This window comes from Enoplosus armatus, chromosome 14, assembly GCF_043641665.1.
Source record: "Enoplosus armatus isolate fEnoArm2 chromosome 14, fEnoArm2.hap1, whole genome shotgun sequence".
Classification (NCBI taxonomy): Eukaryota; Metazoa; Chordata; class Actinopteri; order Centrarchiformes; family Enoplosidae; genus Enoplosus; species Enoplosus armatus.
Genome location: NC_092193.1, coordinates 18,590,346 through 18,612,319, shown reverse-complemented (window position 1 = coordinate 18,612,319; position 21,974 = coordinate 18,590,346). Strand labels below are relative to the sequence as shown.

The 21,974-nt window shown below is 42.0% G+C and overlaps 1 protein-coding gene across 1 annotated transcript; it reads right to left on the bottom strand.

The window, feature by feature from the left end:
• Positions 1 to 3,939: 3,939 nt before the first annotated feature.
• Positions 3,940 to 21,302, bottom strand: LOC139297031 (unconventional myosin-VIIb-like). The gene is made up of 49 exons (XM_070919614.1): positions 21,291 to 21,302; positions 20,988 to 21,089; positions 20,749 to 20,901; positions 20,015 to 20,083; positions 19,782 to 19,897; positions 19,566 to 19,693; positions 19,293 to 19,435; positions 18,940 to 19,053; positions 18,696 to 18,849; positions 18,011 to 18,087; positions 17,776 to 17,895; positions 17,308 to 17,450; positions 17,003 to 17,213; positions 16,723 to 16,858; positions 16,467 to 16,633; positions 16,072 to 16,212; positions 15,043 to 15,201; positions 14,713 to 14,805; positions 14,438 to 14,532; positions 14,114 to 14,186; positions 13,867 to 13,968; positions 13,230 to 13,346; positions 12,904 to 13,119; positions 12,527 to 12,781; positions 12,275 to 12,430; positions 11,966 to 12,034; positions 11,734 to 11,858; positions 11,427 to 11,553; positions 10,753 to 10,872; positions 10,374 to 10,547; positions 9,962 to 10,189; positions 9,337 to 9,504; positions 9,060 to 9,177; positions 8,810 to 8,933; positions 8,548 to 8,714; positions 8,260 to 8,441; positions 7,780 to 7,889; positions 7,451 to 7,605; positions 6,993 to 7,143; positions 6,727 to 6,882; positions 6,071 to 6,176; positions 5,566 to 5,679; positions 5,239 to 5,326; positions 5,054 to 5,160; positions 4,778 to 4,963; positions 4,576 to 4,692; positions 4,399 to 4,482; positions 4,124 to 4,243; positions 3,940 to 4,032 (listed from the first exon to the last, which is right to left on the bottom strand). Exons 1-49 carry the CDS (start codon positions 21,300 to 21,302, stop codon positions 3,940 to 3,942), a joined length of 6,441 nt encoding a protein of 2,146 aa, XP_070775715.1.
• Positions 21,303 to 21,974: the final 672 nt, after the last annotated feature.

The following is a 21,974-nucleotide window of genomic DNA, read 5'->3' as shown; positions in this document are numbered from 1 at the left end:
TCGGCGTCGACCTGAGAACAGCCTCTTGTTTTGGTGAAAAGAACAAACACCCCGAAAAAATGGCCGAAAGTTCTTGTCTTCTTCAGGAGAACGCCAGAAAACCGAAACGCACATACGCACACATGCGCGCGCGCGTGCGCACACACCTCGTATACATGTACTATCTATTATATATATATATATATATGTGTGTGTGTGTGTATATATATGTATATATACATATATATGTTTATGTGTGTGTATATATGTATAATATATATAATAGATACACATTACACATATATGTGTGTGTGTGTGTGTGTGTGTGTGTGTGTGTTGTTTGTGACAGAGAATATTTGTGTGCGTGCGTGCGTGCGTGTGTGAGAGTAGTATCTGTGTATAGGTGGGGCTGTGGTCTTGATATGCTGTTTTCCAGTCTTGAAATACAAGTTGGGGGGGGGGGGGGGGTGCAGGTGGGAGGATAGTGATGTGGTCTGGGCTATAAGGTCTTTTTGTTCCAAATTTGGTGCAGTGCATCAAAATGCCTTTGCCTTCTTGTAGGGCAGCATACACAACACACACACACACACACACACACACACACACAGACAGGCTCTGTAACATTGAACTGTTTGGCCTACTTACTCTTACATTCCCTTCTAATTTATTTCTAATATAATAATTTTACTTTACATGAAAATAAATTGACTGTAAACCAGACTGTAAGATTAGAGTCATCCAATGTGTCTTTACTGATACTGAAAAGATGTTTAACCTCTAATATTTGAAAAGTAAATTCTAATGTGATTTCATTGGTTCAGATAAGCCTTCAAAGTAACAGTAAGTATACTGTAAAAGGGTCGTTTGTCTGTCAACCCCCGCCCCCCTTGCAGTCAGATTGCATCAGGAAACAGACTGAGGCACAAACGATCATACTGCACCTCATATGCACCTGCCCATGGTAACCTGATTTTTTTGGTCACATGGTATCCATGGTAACAGAGCAATAGTCTTGACAGGCAATGAGGAGGATTGTATAAGCAGACTACTACATTACACTACTACACACTACACCACACATATACACACACACACACACACACACACACACACACACACACACACACAGTTTGTGATGTCATTTCAGGTATGAAATTGGAGTCGAGTTATGAGGAAAAGGGTGACGGGTGACTGATATTCAGGCAGCAGTCGGGACATTCCAGGAGCATCAAATGTCTGTGTCTAAAAACTGGGAGTGTTGGCTGACATTTTGAAAACTGTCTCTAGCTTGTGTATAAGACAAACAACTGTGGCTTTCAACAGTAATGCCCCTTCAAATTTGTTTAAAAATACAAAGAAAGTAAAGAGGCAAAGAAGCAGTCATACATTTACACAAAGTATGAACACAGCGTTTTGAAATAATAAATATTAAATCAGCATTCAGCTAAGAGCACGCTAACTCTCCAGGCCACAGAGATGTAATGCCAAAACAAAACAAAAACTGTGACAATGTTTTCCGTATTTTGCAGGTGTCAGAAAATAATCTTGTAATTTTTGACATGGTGCACTAAAGTCAGCAGTTCTGGATTTAAAAAAAAGAAAAAGACATCTCAACATTTATGCATGCTATACACAGTTTATAGTGCCCCTTTTTCCTCTGATGTAATTGTGATGGGTATGAATGAATGAGGTAATTACATTTTGTCAAATTTAGATGTTAATCGAATAACAATTAATGAAACTCTATATCTAAATATATACGTAGATATAGAGTACCAAAGTAGTATGATAAAGTATGACAGTAAGCAGTTTGAAAAATATTCTAAAAAGTATGAATGAAGCTATTTGGTGATCACTTTAGATAATATTGGCCAATATAGAGTAAAACAGTGAATAATAAGTTTATTAGGATGTTGGCAGGAGTGGATGTTTTAAGTGCAAGACCAATGTACATTCAGGTACAAGAATACATTCTCCAGTTAGTCATCCACATATCTTTTCCATTGCACATCTTGATTTGAAGTCAGAAGTATCTGATTCACACAAACTAACTGCAGTGTTGTTCAGCAAGGAACTCATTGATGATCTGATGGCAGTTGAAACCTTTTCACAAAGATGAATTACCATGACCGTTTTCTTCTCTCTCTAAATGTAATTACTATGATAATAAGCACAATATATTATGTGGACATAAAAAGAACAATCTACAGCTAGTCTCCAACTTTTAGCCGAATCAGCCTCAGTTAATATAGCTCTTATGGCATCAGCAAGTTCTCTTTAGTGACATTTACAATGCCCCCATTTCACTGTCTTCTTCAAAAGAGAAGAAGAATTATATTATAAAGAATTATATTGGCCAAGTTTCATAGAAAAGTCAGTTAAAACGACTTATTTTTAAAGGTCTAAGACACATTAGCAATAGTATATTCTGCTAATGCTCAAAGAATGATATGTTAGTATCAATTTGAACAATTTTCATGCTCAGACTTAATAGGCCTTCTTCACACAGTTTGACCCGTCACTGCACGCTAAGCACAGGTGTAACTAATCACGAAACCATGTGCAGAGCTAGAGCCCTGGTCGTGGCACAGCTAAATGGAATGCAGCCATAATTAATGTTCTTAATAGTTTCCAGTTATAACATGTCAAATGTCTGCTGTGAAAATGACTTATGTATATTTGCTGGAGAGTGTCTCTTAAAAGACACATTCACTTTGGCACAAGCCATGTTGCTGGGACGGTAAGAAAATCAATGGAAAACAGTTACAGTATACACCATATCCCATTCTATTGACCTGACATCCACTGCCCAACAACACAGGCTAGAGCAGCAATCTGTGGGAAAGAATCAAGCCAGTTGGACATTCACTATGTCGCTAATGTCACTAATTGTCATCAAAACATGTATTTTAGAACATAATAGACTGTGTACACACCAACAATACGTACAGCACAGGGCTCATTATTTTGTTTTTCAAAACTGTGTATGAACATATGTACTTTATGTTGAAATTTCCTTTGAGGTAGATAAAGATAGATAAACACAATAGGCATTCATTATAGGTATTATAAACATCAGCTATATATGGCAATTTTTCTTTTAGTATTGTAGGATAACTTTTGCAGTGAAAAAAATGTCCAAAATAATAAAATCACAAATGTCTACTGAACATGTTGCTGTAGAGTCTTACAAATGATAACTGAATATGTCTTCATATAGGATTTCACTTCGGGGTAAAATCCTGTATTTGATCAATCTTTCTCTCAACAAATTTGGCATCTTTTAGACCATGGCCTTATCATAATTGTCCAGTATGTTCGGACTGCATGTGTATAGTGTGCAGAATACTGTAAGTCCCTGAAACAACAAAGTGTGTAAAGTATTATGGTCTGTTAACATGCCTTTCATGTTTCTAAATCATCATCATGCACGGCAGAAAAATGGAAAATATTTCAATGTGAAGGGCACTGTGAGACTAATGGTGTAAAGGAAACGGGCATTTACATTAAAAAATGTTCTTTTATGCATTTATGTCTTGAAAACATTGCAAAGAAAAAAATGTAATTCAGTCCAAAACGAGGGCTTAATCTACAGTAGCTAAATGACAACGTAATGACGGAGCAGGAAAATGTCCTCGCGCCTCTGTGACTAAAACAGTTATTGAATTGTTATTATTAAATCATTGTTAAATATCTTAAGATAAATGACTCAGTTTTGGACATGTTAAAGCTTAATACCACGACATTTACATCTCTATCATGTTCTAGACAGTTCTTACAGTGGCACAAGTTAGGAAAAATGACAATATGACACTCTTAAATTTGAATATCTGTAATTTAATAGAAGTAATCTGTAGGGACAATTTGCCATTTGAAGTTTACAAATACATTAATAATAAAGTCAATATTGATCAAGAGTGCATATAGTAAATCACAGCCTATTCTTTAGCCCTTGAAGCTTCAGGAAAACATGTAGTTCCTCGGTCGAAAGGCCTGCCTCTGCCTCTCGTACATGCTGATGTACGATCTAAGAAGGTCCTCCATTGTGTTGGCCTGAAAAAGGAGGAAAATCGGGCTCATTAACACAAACGGACAGACTGCTGTACAGAACAATGTGTATTGAAATTAAATTCCAAAGACTCACCTGTGAGGTTTCACAGACAAAGCTGTTGCCCCTCACCAGGGTGCCGATGGTCATCTGGAAGTAGCTGCCGTTGCTTTGGTACTCTGTGATGCGGCTGAACGGGTACATAACCAGCAGCTCCTAAAAGGTTCACAGCATGATTAAACAACATTAAATGGTTTCTTATCAGTAAAGACGAACCCCAGTAGGAGGACATCATAAACTGAGATGACACTTTAGTACCACACAACATGACACGTCAATATATATAATGTAAGGCTCATTATTGTGCATACCTTTGTCTTTGGGTTACTTAAGCTGACACCTTGCTTGCTGATGGCGATCAAAATCATTTCTGGGTAGCTAGATTCACACGTTTGCTGCAAAGTCAAACGACATCATCATGTTAAAAAAAACAGTTTCATCAAATAGTTGTCTGCCAACTTTGCTGTTGCTTCATCCTGATGACTCACTTTGACTTCAAAGAAGGAACAGCCAAAGGTGGGCCAACTTGAAATGGCTCTCAGGAAGGCGATTTTGGCCTCTTGCACCGTGATGCCACTCTGCTTGTTGTAGGAGGAGATGATGTGCTGCAGGGAGAAGGAAAACACTCAGTGGACATCCCTAACACTGGACACAAAATGTCGCCCTGCTTCTGCACGTCTCTTCCTTTACCTTCTTCCAGTCTTCAGGGGACATGATTTTTATCTGGTCAGCAGGAACCAGCTCCTTAAGCATTTTGGGGATCATTAGAAACTGCGACCTGTCTGAGTCTACTTCGACTCTGAAGAGCAGCCCGCCCAGGTTGGTCATGTCCTCTTTGGTGCAGTTGTGGTATCCCCGCAGGTACTTGGGCAGCTCCTACATGGAGGCAAAAACAGAGGTCACATATCATGAAGAGATAAAAAGGAGTAAAAGCCAGCAGAATGAAGAGCGCGTTTGGTTGAATACCTGTGGGAAATGGAAAGTGAGGTCTGCAACCAGGTCTTTCCCCGGATTCACGTTGAACCAGAGCTTCCTCTTACAAATCACCAGGTAGGGCACGTTGGCCTGGTTGCCTGGGAGGCAAGAATTGAATTATACATTTAGAGAAGCACTGACACGTAAATACTTAAGGTGTCCCTATGATGCATTACCTTCTTTCACTTTTTTTGCTTTCTTAGGAGTGTCTGAAGTCTGCCTTAAACTGTCAAAGAAATATTTCCGCTCATCCAAGCTCATGACCTGAGAATTAAAAACAGAATAAAATCAATAAGTTAAACAGGGCGGGAGCATGGCCTTGGATAGATTTTGAAGATTTTGAATTCACCAGCGTAGGAGAGATTAAAATGTACGTGCCCTGAAGCTACATAGAAATCAATTACTCAATCAATCAACAACATCTTCATCTTTTCTGTCCCACTACAATGTAATTAATGGCTAAAAAATAAATAGGAATCAACAAACACATCACGCAGCCCCACCTTGTTTGGTGTTTTCAGGTACAGGCCATATCCGTCATCTGAGCTCAGTTTGAACTGAGAGGCGATACTGCAGCACAGGTCTCCAATTGTGGTTGTGGATGTCACCTCAAATATCTAACATATATATATATATATATATATATATATATATATATATATATATATATCAACAGCAAGGACAGAAAGAACAGAAAAATGCACAATGTAACAATATTTGTAAGATATTAAAAATAAAAGTGGGGAAAAAATTGTTTGGGTATGTGTTTCCAATAATAGGAATAAAAAAACAGATACAAACGGACAGAAAAAAGAGGCGAAAGAGAGAAAAAAACAAATGCAAGATGAGAAGCTCTTCGGTTCAGTTCAGTTCCAACTCCCTTCCATTAGTAAACGGAAAGAAGTAATGCCAGTTAATATCAACTGACAAAGAGCTCAAACACTGCTGAGAGTCGGCACACTAATGGACACCTCGTCTAAGTGTTTAGAGGAGAGCGCTGTGTCTTACATCATCGGTGTCATTTGGGAAGTGGACTTTATGGAAGATCTGGGTGCTGTTCTGTTGGATGGCGTCCACTTCTACCAGGTGGGGAGGAAGCTTCCTGGGCTCCTTACTGAGGGCACAAAGCACATACACACAAATACACATTATAACTACTCTATTTCACAGTGACAGCAGCGTTTAGTTTATATCAGTGAACTTGCTTATGAAAAACTGTGATTTTCTTTATATGCACGGATGACTTCCATTACTTGACAAATACAGTAATGAACTGAACAAACAGACGAGGGAGGCAAAACATTTCTGACATTTCCATCGGCACGCTCTCTTTACAACATCTCTTTTATTTCCACCGAAGCAAATAATTGCCAGAATGATTTGAATCTTAGCAGCAACTGAACACCAAAATTTGACTAATGATTACATAAGGCTGAAATTAAATACCTCCTAATCTACTGCACTAAAATATTTTACTTTGATAACCAAATTATGTGGTCTGAATCACTTTGAAATTTTCAAGTTGGGCAATTTCAAAAACGTTATTTCAGGGATGCATATATCATATTATTATTATATTAGAATATCATATATTCAGATAGAAAATTCCAGGACACAAGACGCGGTCATCCCGTTACATGTGTTCTTTGTTACTTCTGCCTGACCTGAGCATCCCCCGCAGCCTCTGCAGGCAGCCAGCGGCCAGCTGATCTCTGGGGCGCGACTTCAGGAAGCGCTCAGTGTGCCTCATCAAATTGTGACTGGGCGGGAACAAGCCTGAACACAGCCACATCAGCTGCCACCCGAGCTCCATGCTCAACCTGAGAACGAGGGAGGGCAAGAGAGCAGGGGGGGTGGGGGGGGTTAGGGTTGGCTCTTGATTTTGTGTGAATTCTTTAAAAAAATCCAGAGGTGCACACTGAGGGAGCACCTGTTGTTGTTGCTGGTCATCTGTCTCATGATCTGGCAGTAGATCTCGTCCTGCAGAGCTTCGTGCTGGGTGGCGGGACCAAAGATCTGGTCAGTCAGATCTATGGGGCTGCGAGCTTTGATGGGGTAGTCGCCCATGTACTTCAGGATAGGTAGCAGCCAAGGTTAAGGGCTCACACGGACAGTAACAAAACTAGACTACGGTCTGTATTACACACATGTGTTCTAGACAGAGGGGCTCTTTCCTCTGAAGGTACAGATCACAGAGAGTAGATTGCGTGTGAGGAAAAATGATTCACACATTCATCCACATGTTTCATTAGTGAAGGAAAAGCAGAATATAGTTTGGAAAATTCCCTGAACCAGGTTTACAATTAGAGGGTTTTAAACACAGTTAAGTATCTCCACATGCTCTAATGTTACAGCTGTTACCCTCATCTGCATTAATTTCAAGGATATCAGTGAAGACGTTGCAGGCCAGGGTGCTGAGTTCAGAGTTGCGGACCAGGCTCTTCATCAGCGGCTGTTTGAGGGGTTCTCTGGAACAAGCCCACAGCTTCTCCCTGCTGACTCCTTTGGACGCACCCTGTCGACCGACATCCTTACCTACAGGCCTGTGGCAGGGGGGGAACTCGGTATGATTATTTAAAAGCATTCATATGAAAGTTAAAGTTGGATGATGATGATGTCTTTGTTACTGGCCAAACCTAGAGTCACACTTGTTGTTAGATGAATATTCAATATTTGAAAAGTGCCAAATTATAAAGGGACTCATATGATATCGTTACCTGAAGTTCTCAAGCGCAAACTCTTTTAAAGAGATGGGAGCCACTGTTTCTTCTCTCTGCGGGGCATTTTGTGTTGCTGAAAATTTCTTCTGGCCTGGACTGAGCAGTTCCTGATGGGTCAGAAGCAGTTCATTAGTTACACCACAAGGGGGGCTCATATGAACCATCATACTCAAGGATCCAGTGCTGCATCTAAAGACCTGAAAACTCACTGTTGATGCACACCATGTCTGTTCTTGTACATGTGCATATTTGCCTCTTTTGACACATCGTTGCATTGTTGTTTTTATATTTTATATTTATATATGGTGCACATATGGACCAGACTACCAAACCTATTTCTAAAATCTACCATATGTATTACCTGTTTATAGACTGATTTTCAGTATATACAGAAAACATTCATTCTCTTTTATATGTTGTACATGTGACCCTCTTGGGCAAATAAGTAAAAAGTGTGACATGTGTAGGTAACTCTACCATCATGTCGTCAGTGGGCCTGCTGAGAGTCGGCAGAAACTGCACGGAGTCCTTAAGGACTGCACCGCTGGCACCTGTCCGCTGGTTGGTTGCTTTGATCCGGTTCTCATAAGGAGAGCATTGTTCATCTTTCTCTACCAGCAGCAGGTCCCCTCGTTTACAAGCCAGGAACGTGGGGTCATCTGTAGAAGGAGCGAGAGACATGGAGGCATATTTGTTAATATGTGATACGTTATTTTCTTGTGTTTGGGCCGACTATTCTGTATTGTATGGACTGTGGACTCTTACCTGGCTTACTGGCATCCATCTGAGCCAGTGCAAACACTGAGCGCTCTGTCAGCCCTCCCAGGTTTTCCTCTGTAAGCGCTGCCATGTCCGCAGCTTCCCCAGACGTCAGGACAAACTCCCCTCTGACTGTGGCCAAACTCACCGACTGAGCACTGAAATGGCTGTCACTAGACGGGTTATAAACATCAGAGTTTAATTTGTTTGATACTTGTCAAAACTCAATTCAAACGAAAAAAACAAAGAATTAAAAAGTTACCCATACCTCATTCTTACTTCCTTTAGCTCTAGGTAAGGAAGCTCAAGGAGTTTCTTGTCTTTTCCATCCATGAAGAGGAGGCCATTCCAGTTTACAGACACAACAAACCTGTTTTTGGGCAAAGGAGGTCCTGTGGACAGATATGGGCAAATGTTTCACCACATACATATTTCACACATTAATTGCGTTAAATGATGACGTCTGCAATAATCCCAGCTGCAGAACAGATACGTTAATTGTAATTAGGGTAACTGACCTGACATCATTGTAACTTCATAGAACTTGGAGAAGTGAAGGGGCCATTTCTCTCGGGCGCTATCGACCAGCTCTCCTTTTACGCTTTCTGTTCCCTGCTTCCCGTTGATGTAAGGACCCTGTATGATCAAGATGTAAGAATTATCCTGAGGTGACCTTTATTGTGCCCATGTGATTTAGAAACAAAAATAAATCATTTAGAACACTGACCATGGTGCACACTAATCCAGTTTGGTCATATACAGTAGCTCCTTTTTGTTTGACTGCATGCACTGTACCTTTAAGTGAGCTGCGCTGATGAGTTGGATCCACTTTGTCATAGATTTGTTCTCAATAAGCGGGGTGGCGATGCACTCCTGAACCACCTTCTTGACGTTGTCGTTGCTGTGTGCCGAGCCAAACTGGATGTAATAGTGCTTTGCTGCCAGCTGGACATATTCATCCTCCTGAGAGATGCAATACATTTTTATAGGATACAGTTTACACACACTGGTTTATTGTTTGTTGTTTTTTTTTTGCTTATTTTGGATCGGACATTAATATCATTTATATGTACCTGGGAAATATAAATTATTTTGTCATTGGTAATGATCGATATTTAACCAAGATGTTATTGATCACAAGCAAGAAGGCAATAACAAGAAATTGGTATAAGACTGAATCCCCCACTATAGAACAATGGTTATTGGTCATATGGTATATTTCTGGATGTGAAAAAGTCATAGGTTAACATACACATTTTCTTGGTTGTATGTACAAACAAAAACCCAGTAAATATTAAAGTAGAAAAAAACATCTATGACAGAATAAATCGACGACTGTTGGTGTCAGTCACATTTGTCTTTTCGATTCACTTCAGGAAATGATGTTATGTTGAGTATGTGGTGTACTCCTGAGCCTCACCTTCTCACTGGTGTACTCCCCCGACTTGATTCCCTTGATGACCTGTCTGTAGATCAGATCCGTGCTGATCGGGTCTACTGAGCAGTCATGCCACGGCGTGAACAGTTCCTTGCGGAGGGAGAGCCTCCAGGGCGCGTCCTTCTCCTCCTTGCCCTGCCTCCTCACCTCCTGCTCGCACTGAGACACTGCATCCAACACATGCTTCCCACAGCTGCCCAGAGACCACATCTGGAGACGGGAGACCAACAAGGTTTGAGTGAGTGTGGTTCTCTACAATCTTCTGTGTTGGACTTTCAGAAACTGGATTCACAGTATATGGGATAACCAAAGCATGCGCACATTTGCATGCAAATAGAGGGAGGGAAAGTTTGAATGGATATGACGAGACAGGAGACAAGGAAGTACAGCTCACCTTGTCATAGAGACTGATGTACAGGGAGAATCCATATGTGTCTCGCAGATCGATATCGTCAGCCACAGTTTGACAGACTTCAGCGGAGGTGGAGGCTGAGTCCAGTTTTAGACTGACAGTACGTTCATCCATTAGAGTCACAGACATGTCTATGGGCTCCTTGGACTTGGCAGCCTGTCAGCAGGGAGAAGGAAGGTGAGACTGGACTGAAATCAAGAAAACATTCCAGTAATTTGGAATTTCATAGCCGGCAGCCGAGGCGTGCTACTTGAGAAAATCCAACAATAAACCCAGCCAAGAAAACACAGTCAAGAGAGGTTGCAGACAAAAGAAAAAGTCACCATAACAACAAGATAAAAATATGATCCAGTGTTTCTACCTGTAGCTCTATCCAACAGGGCAACTCTTTTCTTTCTCCATTGGCTATTATACGACACAGGCGCTCAGTACAATATGCTCCGTAGCCACTTGGCCCTCTGCTGACAAAATGTTCCAAATACTGTGAAGCAGAGTAGAATAGAACAGGGTTAATAACATATGTTGCCAAACTAGAGGAAATGGATAAAAGCACAATTTTCTCCCGCAAGAGCGAAAAAAACAATGCAAACAAACGGAAGAAAATAAGTGTGGATGGCATCTCAGCTGAAACGACACAAGAACTGGTAACTGATTCGTTGAAAATGCTGTCAAGCTGTAAAAGAATCAGACATAAAATGGTGTCTATTATTGACATATCAAACTTGAGCTTCTTTCAGTTTTTATTAAGTAATTGGATCTTGTTTATCAAGTGTTTTTATCTTGCACTACTTTGATCATATCAACACAGTGGGTGGGTGTGAACTACAAGCAGAAGTAACTGTGTTTATCCTTAAACACTTGTTTGTGATAAAAGCAGAAGCAATCATTGACAGTGACAGACTGACTATTAAAAGAGTTACCAGAGGAGGGATACCCTTTAAAATAAAAGAGCGCAATTTCTTTAAAATGACACCATGCAATAAACAGGAAGGCAAGTCTTTTGATTACAAGCTGCTGTATTACTGAATGACTGACCTTCATGAAGAGGTCTGTTGGGGGGAAGATCCCAAGACAGATGGAAAGAAGGGTCCAGCCTTGTATACGGCTCCTCCTGTTCTTATTGTTCACCAGCTGCTTACAGATCTGGCAGTAGATCTCATCCCTGCACAGGTAGAGAAAGACAGGCAGTGACAACCAAATGTTAAACAAGACAGATACACTATCATAAAAAAAAAGACTAGAACAGTGAGCGCAACAAGATCCAAGAGAACATCCAGGACATTTTATCTGTGCATTGAAGTTTGTTTTCCCCCTTTCATGTAAACAAGTATTTCATTTTCACCTTATGTCTCGTCTCGATAGAGCGTATCCGGTGATAATGTGTAGTTTTTCCTGGGATGAAAGTGGCCGATCCAGTGTGGGACCCTCTCCGATCAATATGTCCTCGTCCTCTGTCAAGTTCTCTGGCTGGTGAAGGTAACAAGACAAAGAGCAATTAGCATGCGACACACCTGGCGAATCAACGCAGGAACAATGACTTGACTGATGAGTATCGTAGCAACATTAGTGCTGACCTCCTCAAGAATAGCGGAAGCTTTTCTGTTTCCACCTCCGAGCTTTTTCTTGTTCTTCCTCAGTATTTTCTATTCAGAAAAGACATAATAATAATAGGTGAGCAGATATTTGACATTCAAGCTAATCTTCTATATTATACAGCTGTTTGTAATACAGTTGGGTCAATACATTTGGTGATATACAATTCAAATGTCCAATAAACTCTCATTATTTATTACAGCATCTACTTCTAACCACCATGAATCATGCGTGGCAGCAAAATGTACCATTATTCTTACTCTCAACATGTAATAATGTGAGTATGTTACCTGGTCCAATCCCACAAGGTTGCTCAGCCTCCTGCCCTGTCTGTTAGGCAGATGTCGCGAGATGGTGCTGGACACTTGAGATATCGCGTCCAGAGATTTCGGCTCTGGCATGTCCCCCATGAAACGCAGTATAATCCAGAAAACAGTCAGACACGCCTAGAGGGAAAATGAGAGGAGCAAGTGGGAGTGAGTTCTGGTGAAAGATGAAAATCTTTGGGGAAAGCTTCCTCTCTCTGCTCCCTGTCCTCTCACCAGTGCGTCACCCTCGTCTTCGTGGGGCAGAAGGGGCTGCCTGAGTCTCTGGGTGATGTGCGTGTGGCTGGCGTTGCCCTCGAAGTGATGGATGCTGAACTTGTAGAATGAAAACTCGTCACTGCCGTCGTCAAACTCGTCATCGTCCTCTTCCAGCGACGGGGTGGGGGTTGTTGAGATTGAAGCTGGAGGGATTTCCAGCTCTGAGGTCCCAGCAGAGGTTTCCTCCACCGGCTCTGGCATGTTCCTCCTCTTCTTAACAGTCAAAATAGAATTCATATCAGAGGTTCAATCAGTCGATTAATCATGCATGGTCAAATGCAAGACATTTATTAATGTCACATTAGCAGATCACACAACAGGAACAATCAGCAAACCTCGGATTCATCTGATTCTGACGCCTCCAGTTCAACCGCCTGCACAGGAGGTGTGGGCTGGAGGTCATACGTGTACTCCTCTGAATCCTGCTCAGTGATCGGCTCAGGCTCCTCCTCTTCGTCCTGCGGCAACTTTGCGATAACTTCTTTCAGACGCTGCTGAATCTCCAAGGCAATCCGCTCTTGGTTCTCTTTCTCCAGGCGTAGCAGGGCAGCCTGTGAGGGAGTTGGGTGGAGTGAGGACAGAGAAAGAGGGGAGGTGAAAAGGTGTCAGAACACAATGCGTTCATCGTGCCATGTCCAGTGTCAAGACTTTGAGCTCTCACGTCACTCCTCATCTTCTCAGCTGTTCTTCTGGCCAGCAGTCCTCTGGTGTGAGCCTGCAGCAGTATGACAGCCTCTCTCTTCTGCTTCCAGCCCTTCCTCGCCCGGTGGCCTCGCATCTACAGTTAATCACATTATTAATCGTCTTATTAAATCATACTAACACACTTATTCATTCTCATAAGTTTGTTAATGTCTTTCAGTTGCAAATGGACCAAGCGAAAAGTCGTTTTTGTTTCTGCGTAATAACAAGAAGAATAGGTGTGCAATTTAAAATACATTTGACATTCACAAATTGATTAAAAATGATTTCCATTTCTAAAATATTTTAAAAAGCACTTAATACATGTATTATTGAAAAAAGACATTCCTCAAATACATTCCTGAATGCACTGTAATATATTTCATATTCAAATGATATGCTTTAAAATATACTAATATATCAAAGCATATAAAGCAGAACATTGTTTGAACTTATTTAATTATGCTGAAATGTACATTTTTACTGTATATTTATATAAAAATGCATATAAATACAGTATATATATATATATTAAACATGTGTTACAATAGCTACATTAACTTTTAACCTGGGACACCAAAGTGCGTAAGCTAATTTACAGTATCTCCAGCACATGCCTGGCTTTGGATGGTGAGCGCTGCTGCTCGCTGTCTTTGGTACTCTAACCGGAGCTTCCTGCTGCGGATCTTTGATGCCAGCCGTTCAAAGCCTCGCTGGAGCTGGTTGGAGCAAGAGCGGAAACAAATGTTTAAGTTTAATGGATAAGTTTCCCTTTGTGCAGCAAACATCAAGGAGAGGGCATTATGTCAGCTACAAGCTCTGAGTTCTATATAAGTTTATTAAGCATCAGAACGTTTTTCGCACTTTCTGCTGTCTGTAAGCTCTCCAGTGCTTCTGCAACACCACAGCTGCCCTCCGCTTCTTCAGAAAAGACTTTCTGCAAAAAGAGGAGAAGTAAAGAATTTAAGTGAAGGAATAAAAAGACACTCACACATGTCTTTTTCTATAACCCCTACTTGATCTGGCAGCAGGTATGTCAAGAAAATAACACTATCTTTAGCTACAGTCATACACAGACCTGTTGATAAACAAGGATAATGTATCGTACCCATGACCTCATTTAACTTTCATAGTAGAGTTCATAATCTATATACGTGATTTCCCCTTTACACTTCTTAAAAACTGCACCTGTCTTTGTGTCCCATCATGACCCTCTGGATCACCAGAGCGATTCTGCTGAGTTCTTGTTCCCTCAGTCGTTCCAGGACGGCGTCGTGAACGTCCTGAAATAAAGTGGCACGCAGCAACAACTGAACAGTGCTCAAAAATCACCTAAGAGACAATATAACGTCAACACTTATTCTACTTTACCAGTGCCACTTAATACTGTGATGCTCTGCTGTTTCAAAACAATTGAGAAGAAGCTGCAATACAACACGATTTGAATGGCAAGTTCTGTTCACCCTCAGGAAAATCTTGGTCCTGCCTATTTTCCACTCGTCCGCTCCTTTAATCACTGTCTTGCAGATGGCTTCACAACAGGCTGCAGCTGTCTCCTGGAGAGACAATAAAGCACTGATTTGATGCTGAAGAGACACTAATGACAGCCCAAACTCCTCCAGGGGGAAGGACAATGAAGAAGTAAACCATGTTTGTGGCCATCACAATGACATTTACAGCATTATATTGAGTGACGTTTAGCTATATGATTTTAGATTTCACAAACATGACACTTGTGATCGACAGTCAACATTGTAACGTTTGATTGTCGACAGGGCTACGTAACCACTAACCTTTCTGGGGTCACAGACGGTCGTCCTCAGTAGCACCCTGTAGCGCTTCAGGAATTCCTCAAAGGTGTGGCGAATTGGGTATCCCAGCTTCCGGATGCGGATGGTGTCCATCATGCCGGAGTATCTCAGCTGACGCATGCACAGCTCTCGGTCAAAAAACTAGAGGAGAGCAGGTTGTTAAAGTGGTTGTGAATATTCTGTCTATGTGGGTGTTTGTGTCTTCGTCCTTCACAGCAACAGCAAAATGACTCCATGCTAACACGCTCACAATGACAATGCTAACCTGCTGATGTTTAGCAGGTATAATGTTGAGCATGCTCACCATATGGTTCAGCATGATAACATGCTAACATTTGGTAATAAGTAAAAACTGTGCTAGTGGCACAATAAGAAAACTCAGGGGATCGCCGCAGTGGTAGCAATAGGGGGGTTCATCCTCTGGGGCTCATGAATCTTTGTACAAAATGTCATGGCAACCCACCTTCTAGTTGGACCAGAGCGGTGGACTGACAGACAGATATTGTCACAGCTTGGCGGCTAGCATGGCTAAATAAAAAATAATCTAGAAGGAAGAATTAAGGCTTTCCAGTGACACTGTGTGTTAGCAGGTTATATATTCTCCAGGAAATTTGCTCAATCGCTTTATGGCACAAGACAGGAAGAGGTTGTTGTTTATCCAGTGCAAGGGCAGATGGTGGAGGGGCTGAGAAGCAGATGGGAAAATTAACTTTAACCTATTCAGATAAGCTAAAGGGGAAAGAAGCAAATGCGGACAGGGGAGGTGGACTCACAGCAACATCTCCACTATTTCAGGAAACAGCAGGATTCAGGGGAAACGTCTTAATGTTGGTAAACACAAACACTACCACCACTCTTCCACAAGGTGGTTTATCTTCATCGCAACCCTCATCTCATTTGTTCATCGTACATAATTGCCCATTGACACAGTGCTTAAAAACGCTACACATAGCAACCGTTGTGTGTTACTGAGGCCATCCATGCTGCAGCCGCTGCTCTTGTGTCACTCACCTTAGACTGCTTGCCGCTGTTGGGCTTGAAGCAGCGAATGAAGAAAGGCTGGCAGGCGGACAGAGCCTTCATGAGGAAGTCCAGGGACTGGCGGAACTGGCCGCTCAGCGTCTGCATTTGTTTGCGGCTGTCAGTCTGGGCCTGCACGGATGACAGACAGGAGACTGAAATCATGATGCTGAGTCAGCAATACAATGGCAACTGTCACACCGGTGTCATTCTCAGTGCATCTCCACCGTATCTGAATATAGACCGCCAATAAATGTCCACCAAAACGAGTGTTGTGACCTAGAATTGCTTCTTAAAAATCTTGTTTTTCTCCCCATCCGCACGACATTTCACTTGAGCAAAGAAAAGATAGATGCAGCAACATGAAACTACATGAAATGCCGTACCCGTAAAGAGCTCTTAGGTGTCATGATGACCTTCTTGTTCTTACTAATCTTCACTCCATTAGTTGAAAGCTCCGTCTCAAATATCTGACGAAGCAGCTTATTGGTGGACATCTCAACCATGTTCATTATGTCAGAGCTGATGGCATCTCTGTTCTTTTCCAGGAACCCTGGGGGAAAAAAAAAGAACATCACTGAGCACCTCATAGCAAGCGTTTAGTCTTTAGTCTGACTTTTTTTTTGCGATTTGCTTTTATACCTTTGGAGTCGTAGTGAACCACGCCTGCAAAGTGGCAAATCCCGAAGTCTGTGTCACGTTCTCTTCTGGAGGCGACGTAGTTCTTGTTCCCACGGTGCTGTTGGTTCATCTTGTTCAGCATGGTGACGTCTGAGCCCTGTGACACACACCAGACAATACTTTGGCTTAAAGACAAGAAAAAATATTTGACTGAACTGGAGGATTTGACAGTGAAAGCAGCATTTCCCAAATCATGTTTATTAATGGATTAAAGAAAGCAGGACAGTATGGCACCGCCAACCTTTGGAAAATGGCTTTCTTCGTCTATCAGAGCCAGCAGGTTACAGGGTTTCCCAGCTAGGAGGTCCAAGATGTCCTGGTTGTCACTAAATTTGATGTTACTCCACACAATGTCCTCTTTCAGGTACTCCTCCTGCTCTAGCTTGAATATGTGGCCCACAAAGAACTGTTGCAGCTTCTCATTGGCAAAATTGATGCACAGCTGCTCAAAGCTGTAAAACGACAGGGTGACACATGTTCAGTTTTAAGCAGCTGTTGAGTTGTGATGCACTTTAGCCTGAAGGACACGTGAGTAAATGTCCTGACCTGTTTGTGTTGAAGTTCTCAAAGCCAAAGATATCAAGCAGGCCGATGGACAGGAAGGAGGATTTGGGGCTTTTGGTCACCCTCTTATGGATGACACTGTTGATTTTCCCAACGATCCATATGAACAGCTTATTATAGATTGCCTGAAACATCAGAAACAAATTACGGTTAAATTTGCTCTTCAAGGCATGAGTTATTGCCCCAAATAAACTGAGAAATATTATGCACGAAGTGTATCTGTGACTGGATGTTGAAACCCCCCTCTCTAAACCCTGGCTGCACCCTCCTCTTATAAATATGTGTGTATGATTGTTGTTAAACAATTGTTCTCTCTGCAATCAAAGGTTAAAATCACCCTTCCTTATGAAATGCAGCATTTATAGGGTAATGAACCTTTCGCCCTGGGTCAGGAGCCAATAAGGAAACACGCAGCATTCTGATTTACCATCACTGGGCCGGCTTCATTACCTTGACGAAGGCGTCTCTGCAGTCAGAGGCTTGTTCGGAGCTGAGGGGTTTGGTCACCCTCTCCCTGTTGGTCATGAAGGAACGATGGGTCAAACTTGTTGCCAGGGAAGACTTTTGGACCTGCGGAAAACAATACAAAAACATCATAGTTTCCTACTGAGGAATGACAATCCGTTAATCACGTTTTGATGTCAACTATCACAAAAAGCAAGTGTAGGATCAAGGAAGTGCTCACCTCCAGTAGTGACGCCGCAATGCTGAAATGTTCTGACTTGCTGACATCACTGGTTTCCAAGTTATTTTGTATGTTGGCTGGTGGGAACACAAGACCATCAAAATAGTAGTTTGTTGTGTTGCAAAGGCAGTGGTGGGATGTAACTCAGTGCATTTACTCAAGTATAAGACTTAAGTACAATTCTGAGGTACTTGTACTTCAGCATTTCCATTTTATGCTTCTTTATACTCCATTACACATCAGAAGGAATTATTGTATTTTTTAGTCCACTACATTTATTTAATATCTTAATTTATTATATACGAAAACTATGATGAGCTTATAAAATACAGTGCATTGCTTGAGGTTAATTAACAGTGTATAAATCAAAATTAGCTTCACCTCAACCAGCTGCAACAGAATATAAGATGTTAATATTACACTGACAGGAGCCATTTGTCCACAGTACATTTTATTGCTACTTTGCTATTGCTAATTACACTTTGCATTGTGTTCTAGCTCTTTACTGTGTGTCTATTTGCTTTCAGCGTTGAATCATAATGTAGCATGCACTAAAGTTAGGATTAGAGTCTCGTATAGTTGCTAGCTCTGTTTTATCAACATTTTTGTTGAGACGATCCTGACATTAAATATAATGATTCAATTGAAAGTAAAACTAAAGCGCAGAATGTTCAGCTGGTCTCACCCTCGAAGCAGACGTTTCCCAGGTGCAATATGGCCGCCAGCAGCTTGAGGATCCTCTGACACTGGCTCTCTGAGAAGGTCAGGATTTTCATGGCAGAACGAATATGCTTGTAGTCTTTTGCATCGTCCCTGGCGTCACACGCGATGCAGCCGCCCTGCAGCACACGAGAGGGGAGGTTTGGATTATTTCTTGTGGGTAGCTAACATGTTGAGTGTGTGTGAGCTGCAGAAAGCTATTGTGATACCTTGTTAAGGAATCTGTATTCTTTAGCATCTCCAAGGCTCAAAGTTTTCTTTTCCTCTGCTGCGACTCCTGCCAGCATGCAGTACAACACGTGGTAGTTTCTCTCCCCCAGGGCCTGAGGTTGTGGAGCAAAAAGTAAGTATTGTTGTTACAAAAAGGTCAACTAAAGGTGTTTGAAAGGCACGTGGAATGGTCTGCTTTCTCTACAGGCCTACAGAGAGCTTATTGCCCTTGATAACAGCTTCCTTGTTTGACCAGCCCTGCCACAGATAGTGCACTGTGCTTTTATAGGTCTACAGCACAGATCTGCCCTCCTTAGAGATAATAGGAGCTGTTTGGATGGAGCCACCTCACCTGATGGCAGACACGAGACTTCTCCAGAAGATACTGCTCCACGCGAGCGCCTTCAATCACTCCGTCCTTGTTGAAGAAGATCTCCAAGTATTTCCCAAAGCGACTGGAATTGTCATTGCGGATCGTTTTAGCATTTCCAAACGCTGTACGGAACAGAACGGGGGGATGTTTGAACACTTTCCAACCATTTATTCTGTGTATGTGTGTGTGTTTGTGTGTGTGTGTGTTGCTCGTCTATTGAGAATGTGAAGTACAGTGGTGCTGATGTAGTACCTTCTAGTATCGGGTTAGACTCCAGAATCTGCTGCTCAATCTTCTGTTCAGAGAGCTCGCCACTGACTGCTGCCAAGTACCGAAGGATCAGCTTGGTGCTCTCTGTCTTCCCGGCTCCTGACTCCCCACTGAGGGAAAGACAGAAGAAAAGAACGAGTGAAAGAAGTAACAGTTGACAGGGCGTCGGGACCTTTTGGGCAAGGGAGGTATTCTGACCTGATGATGCAGCACTGGTTCTTGAGGTTGCGTGTCATGTTACTGTAGCTGGATTCAGCGATGGCAAAGATGTGCGGAGGGAGTTCCCCCAGCTTTCGACCGTGGTACAACGTCATCTGAAGGACAACAGGACACACACATGAAACCCATCACTTGCAATCTTTGACAAAGAGGAAAATGAAAATGATCCGCAACTGTAGTGCTTCTATGATGAATGTTAACGCCAGTCTCACCTTGTCCCCTGCATATATCGGAAAATCCTCATACGGGTTCACTGCCACCAGCACAGAGCCTGTGTAGGTCTAAAATCAGAACACATGGCTGTGGTTACAATCACATTTGAAGTCATTTAGTCTGGGGTTGAGGTCTGCAGTTGTATTGGTTTTAAAAAGTGTCAGATCAACAAAAGAAAAAACACATTTTCCCACTTACCCCTGGTGGTATCTAGCCATGCAGTTCTGGGGTTTGTGCTGCCACCCCAATACAATGTAGGCGAATGGAATTTAGTTTGAGATGTTCAAAGCTTTGCAAAATGTCAAATTTGACAGATGAATCTTGCCAGAGAATGTCCCAGGTGCTCAGGATGATCCACAGAACTGCTTTAAATGGGTAGTGCACTGTGTGGGGTTTTGTTTAGAATAAGAAAAGCTCATTGACCTTCATTTCTATGCATGCCATGCGGGTGCTGTTTATAAGTATATCCATTTTACGGGATGGAGGTGTGAGGTACTGGATGTGTGCAGGATTTTTTGGGTGCACAAATTAAAAGCGTTCTACAGGAGCGATTGTCCATTATCCTCAGGAACCATCAAGTACGTTACTATCAAGATTTTCATTATTTTTTAATATTTTGAAAAAAAAATCACCTTATTTCAGGTTATAATTAATTACTAATTCATTCACCCCAGTGGCAGGTGGTTCACTTCCAAAGGTAGACTACAGTTTGTGTGTTACACGTGTGCCTTACGTAGATGATGCCTTGTTTGTGTCGGAGCAGCAGGTTCCTGAGGAGGCAGGCCTCGGTCATGTCTCCCAGTTTGATCATGTCGTCCACGCCCTCCACCGATGTGGGGTGCATGACCCTGAGAGAGGCTTCCTGCTCCAGGGACAGACTCTGCTCCTGGGAGAGGTCAAGAGTAAGAAGTGAAACCACACTTTAAGGGTACATCTTGCTCTGTATCTAAGCCAGCAAAGGGTGTTCATTACCTTTCCCTCATCGTCCACCAGTAACCGCTGGCCAGACGGTGTAACTTTGACCCTCGCCCCAATGGGTACGCCGATGGCCGAGTCCGCCCAAACCCACTCCCCCTGAAAACAGAGCACAGTAAATATCAATATTAAAGAAATAGTTTAAATGCCCTTCAGAATACAGAATTTATGACGGGACTACCTCTATCAGTTTACAGTATTTCCTGAATCACACAGCGCTGTCAGGTAAGCAACACTTTATCAATGAAATCCATCCTCATAACTCCACAGTCAGTATTGAGAGACTTTCTTCAGCCTTACCTTTCTCAGCATCACAAAATGTGCAGCTTTCCTACTCCCTAAACAAAGAAATCCATATGGTGAGTTGCAAGCAGTTGTTTTTTTCTCGGCTGTGTTACACGTTATTCATTACAAAGCCCACTGTTGTGCTCAATGCCACTAGCGAAGGTGTACATAGGTAACAGAATAACAAAGCACTTACTGTAACATACACAAAACAATGCAGAGGTCTACCTAAAATCCTTTTTATCAGTGATTAATTCCCACTTCGCTCAGCCTGTCATGGAGCTGCTGCTTGTCTTAACGTCCTCTTGAATCTGTCTCAGTATGAGGAAGAAGAAAACGCAGCCCTCCTATGACGGACAGATAGGTTTTTATGGCACTTTGACTTTGAACCGCCTGTGACAGAAAGGAAGAGAAGAAGAAAGCGATCGCAGAGGTGCGTGACAGTCTTGTCATCCAGGGGGTGGTTTCCTAGCACACATTGATCCCATTTCTTTCTTTCTTTCTTTCCCTGATGGGGGAAATCTTCTGAGCCTGATATGAGCAATCAATGCCAGTTATGTTGTTCAAATACAATCCTGAGTTTTAGGGCAATAACAGCACATTCATACACTGATATTAAACAACTCTTTATGTAAATGGCCTTGACGTAGATTGGCCATGGTCAAACAACGAGTGTTGTAATGAATTTATGTGCAGCCT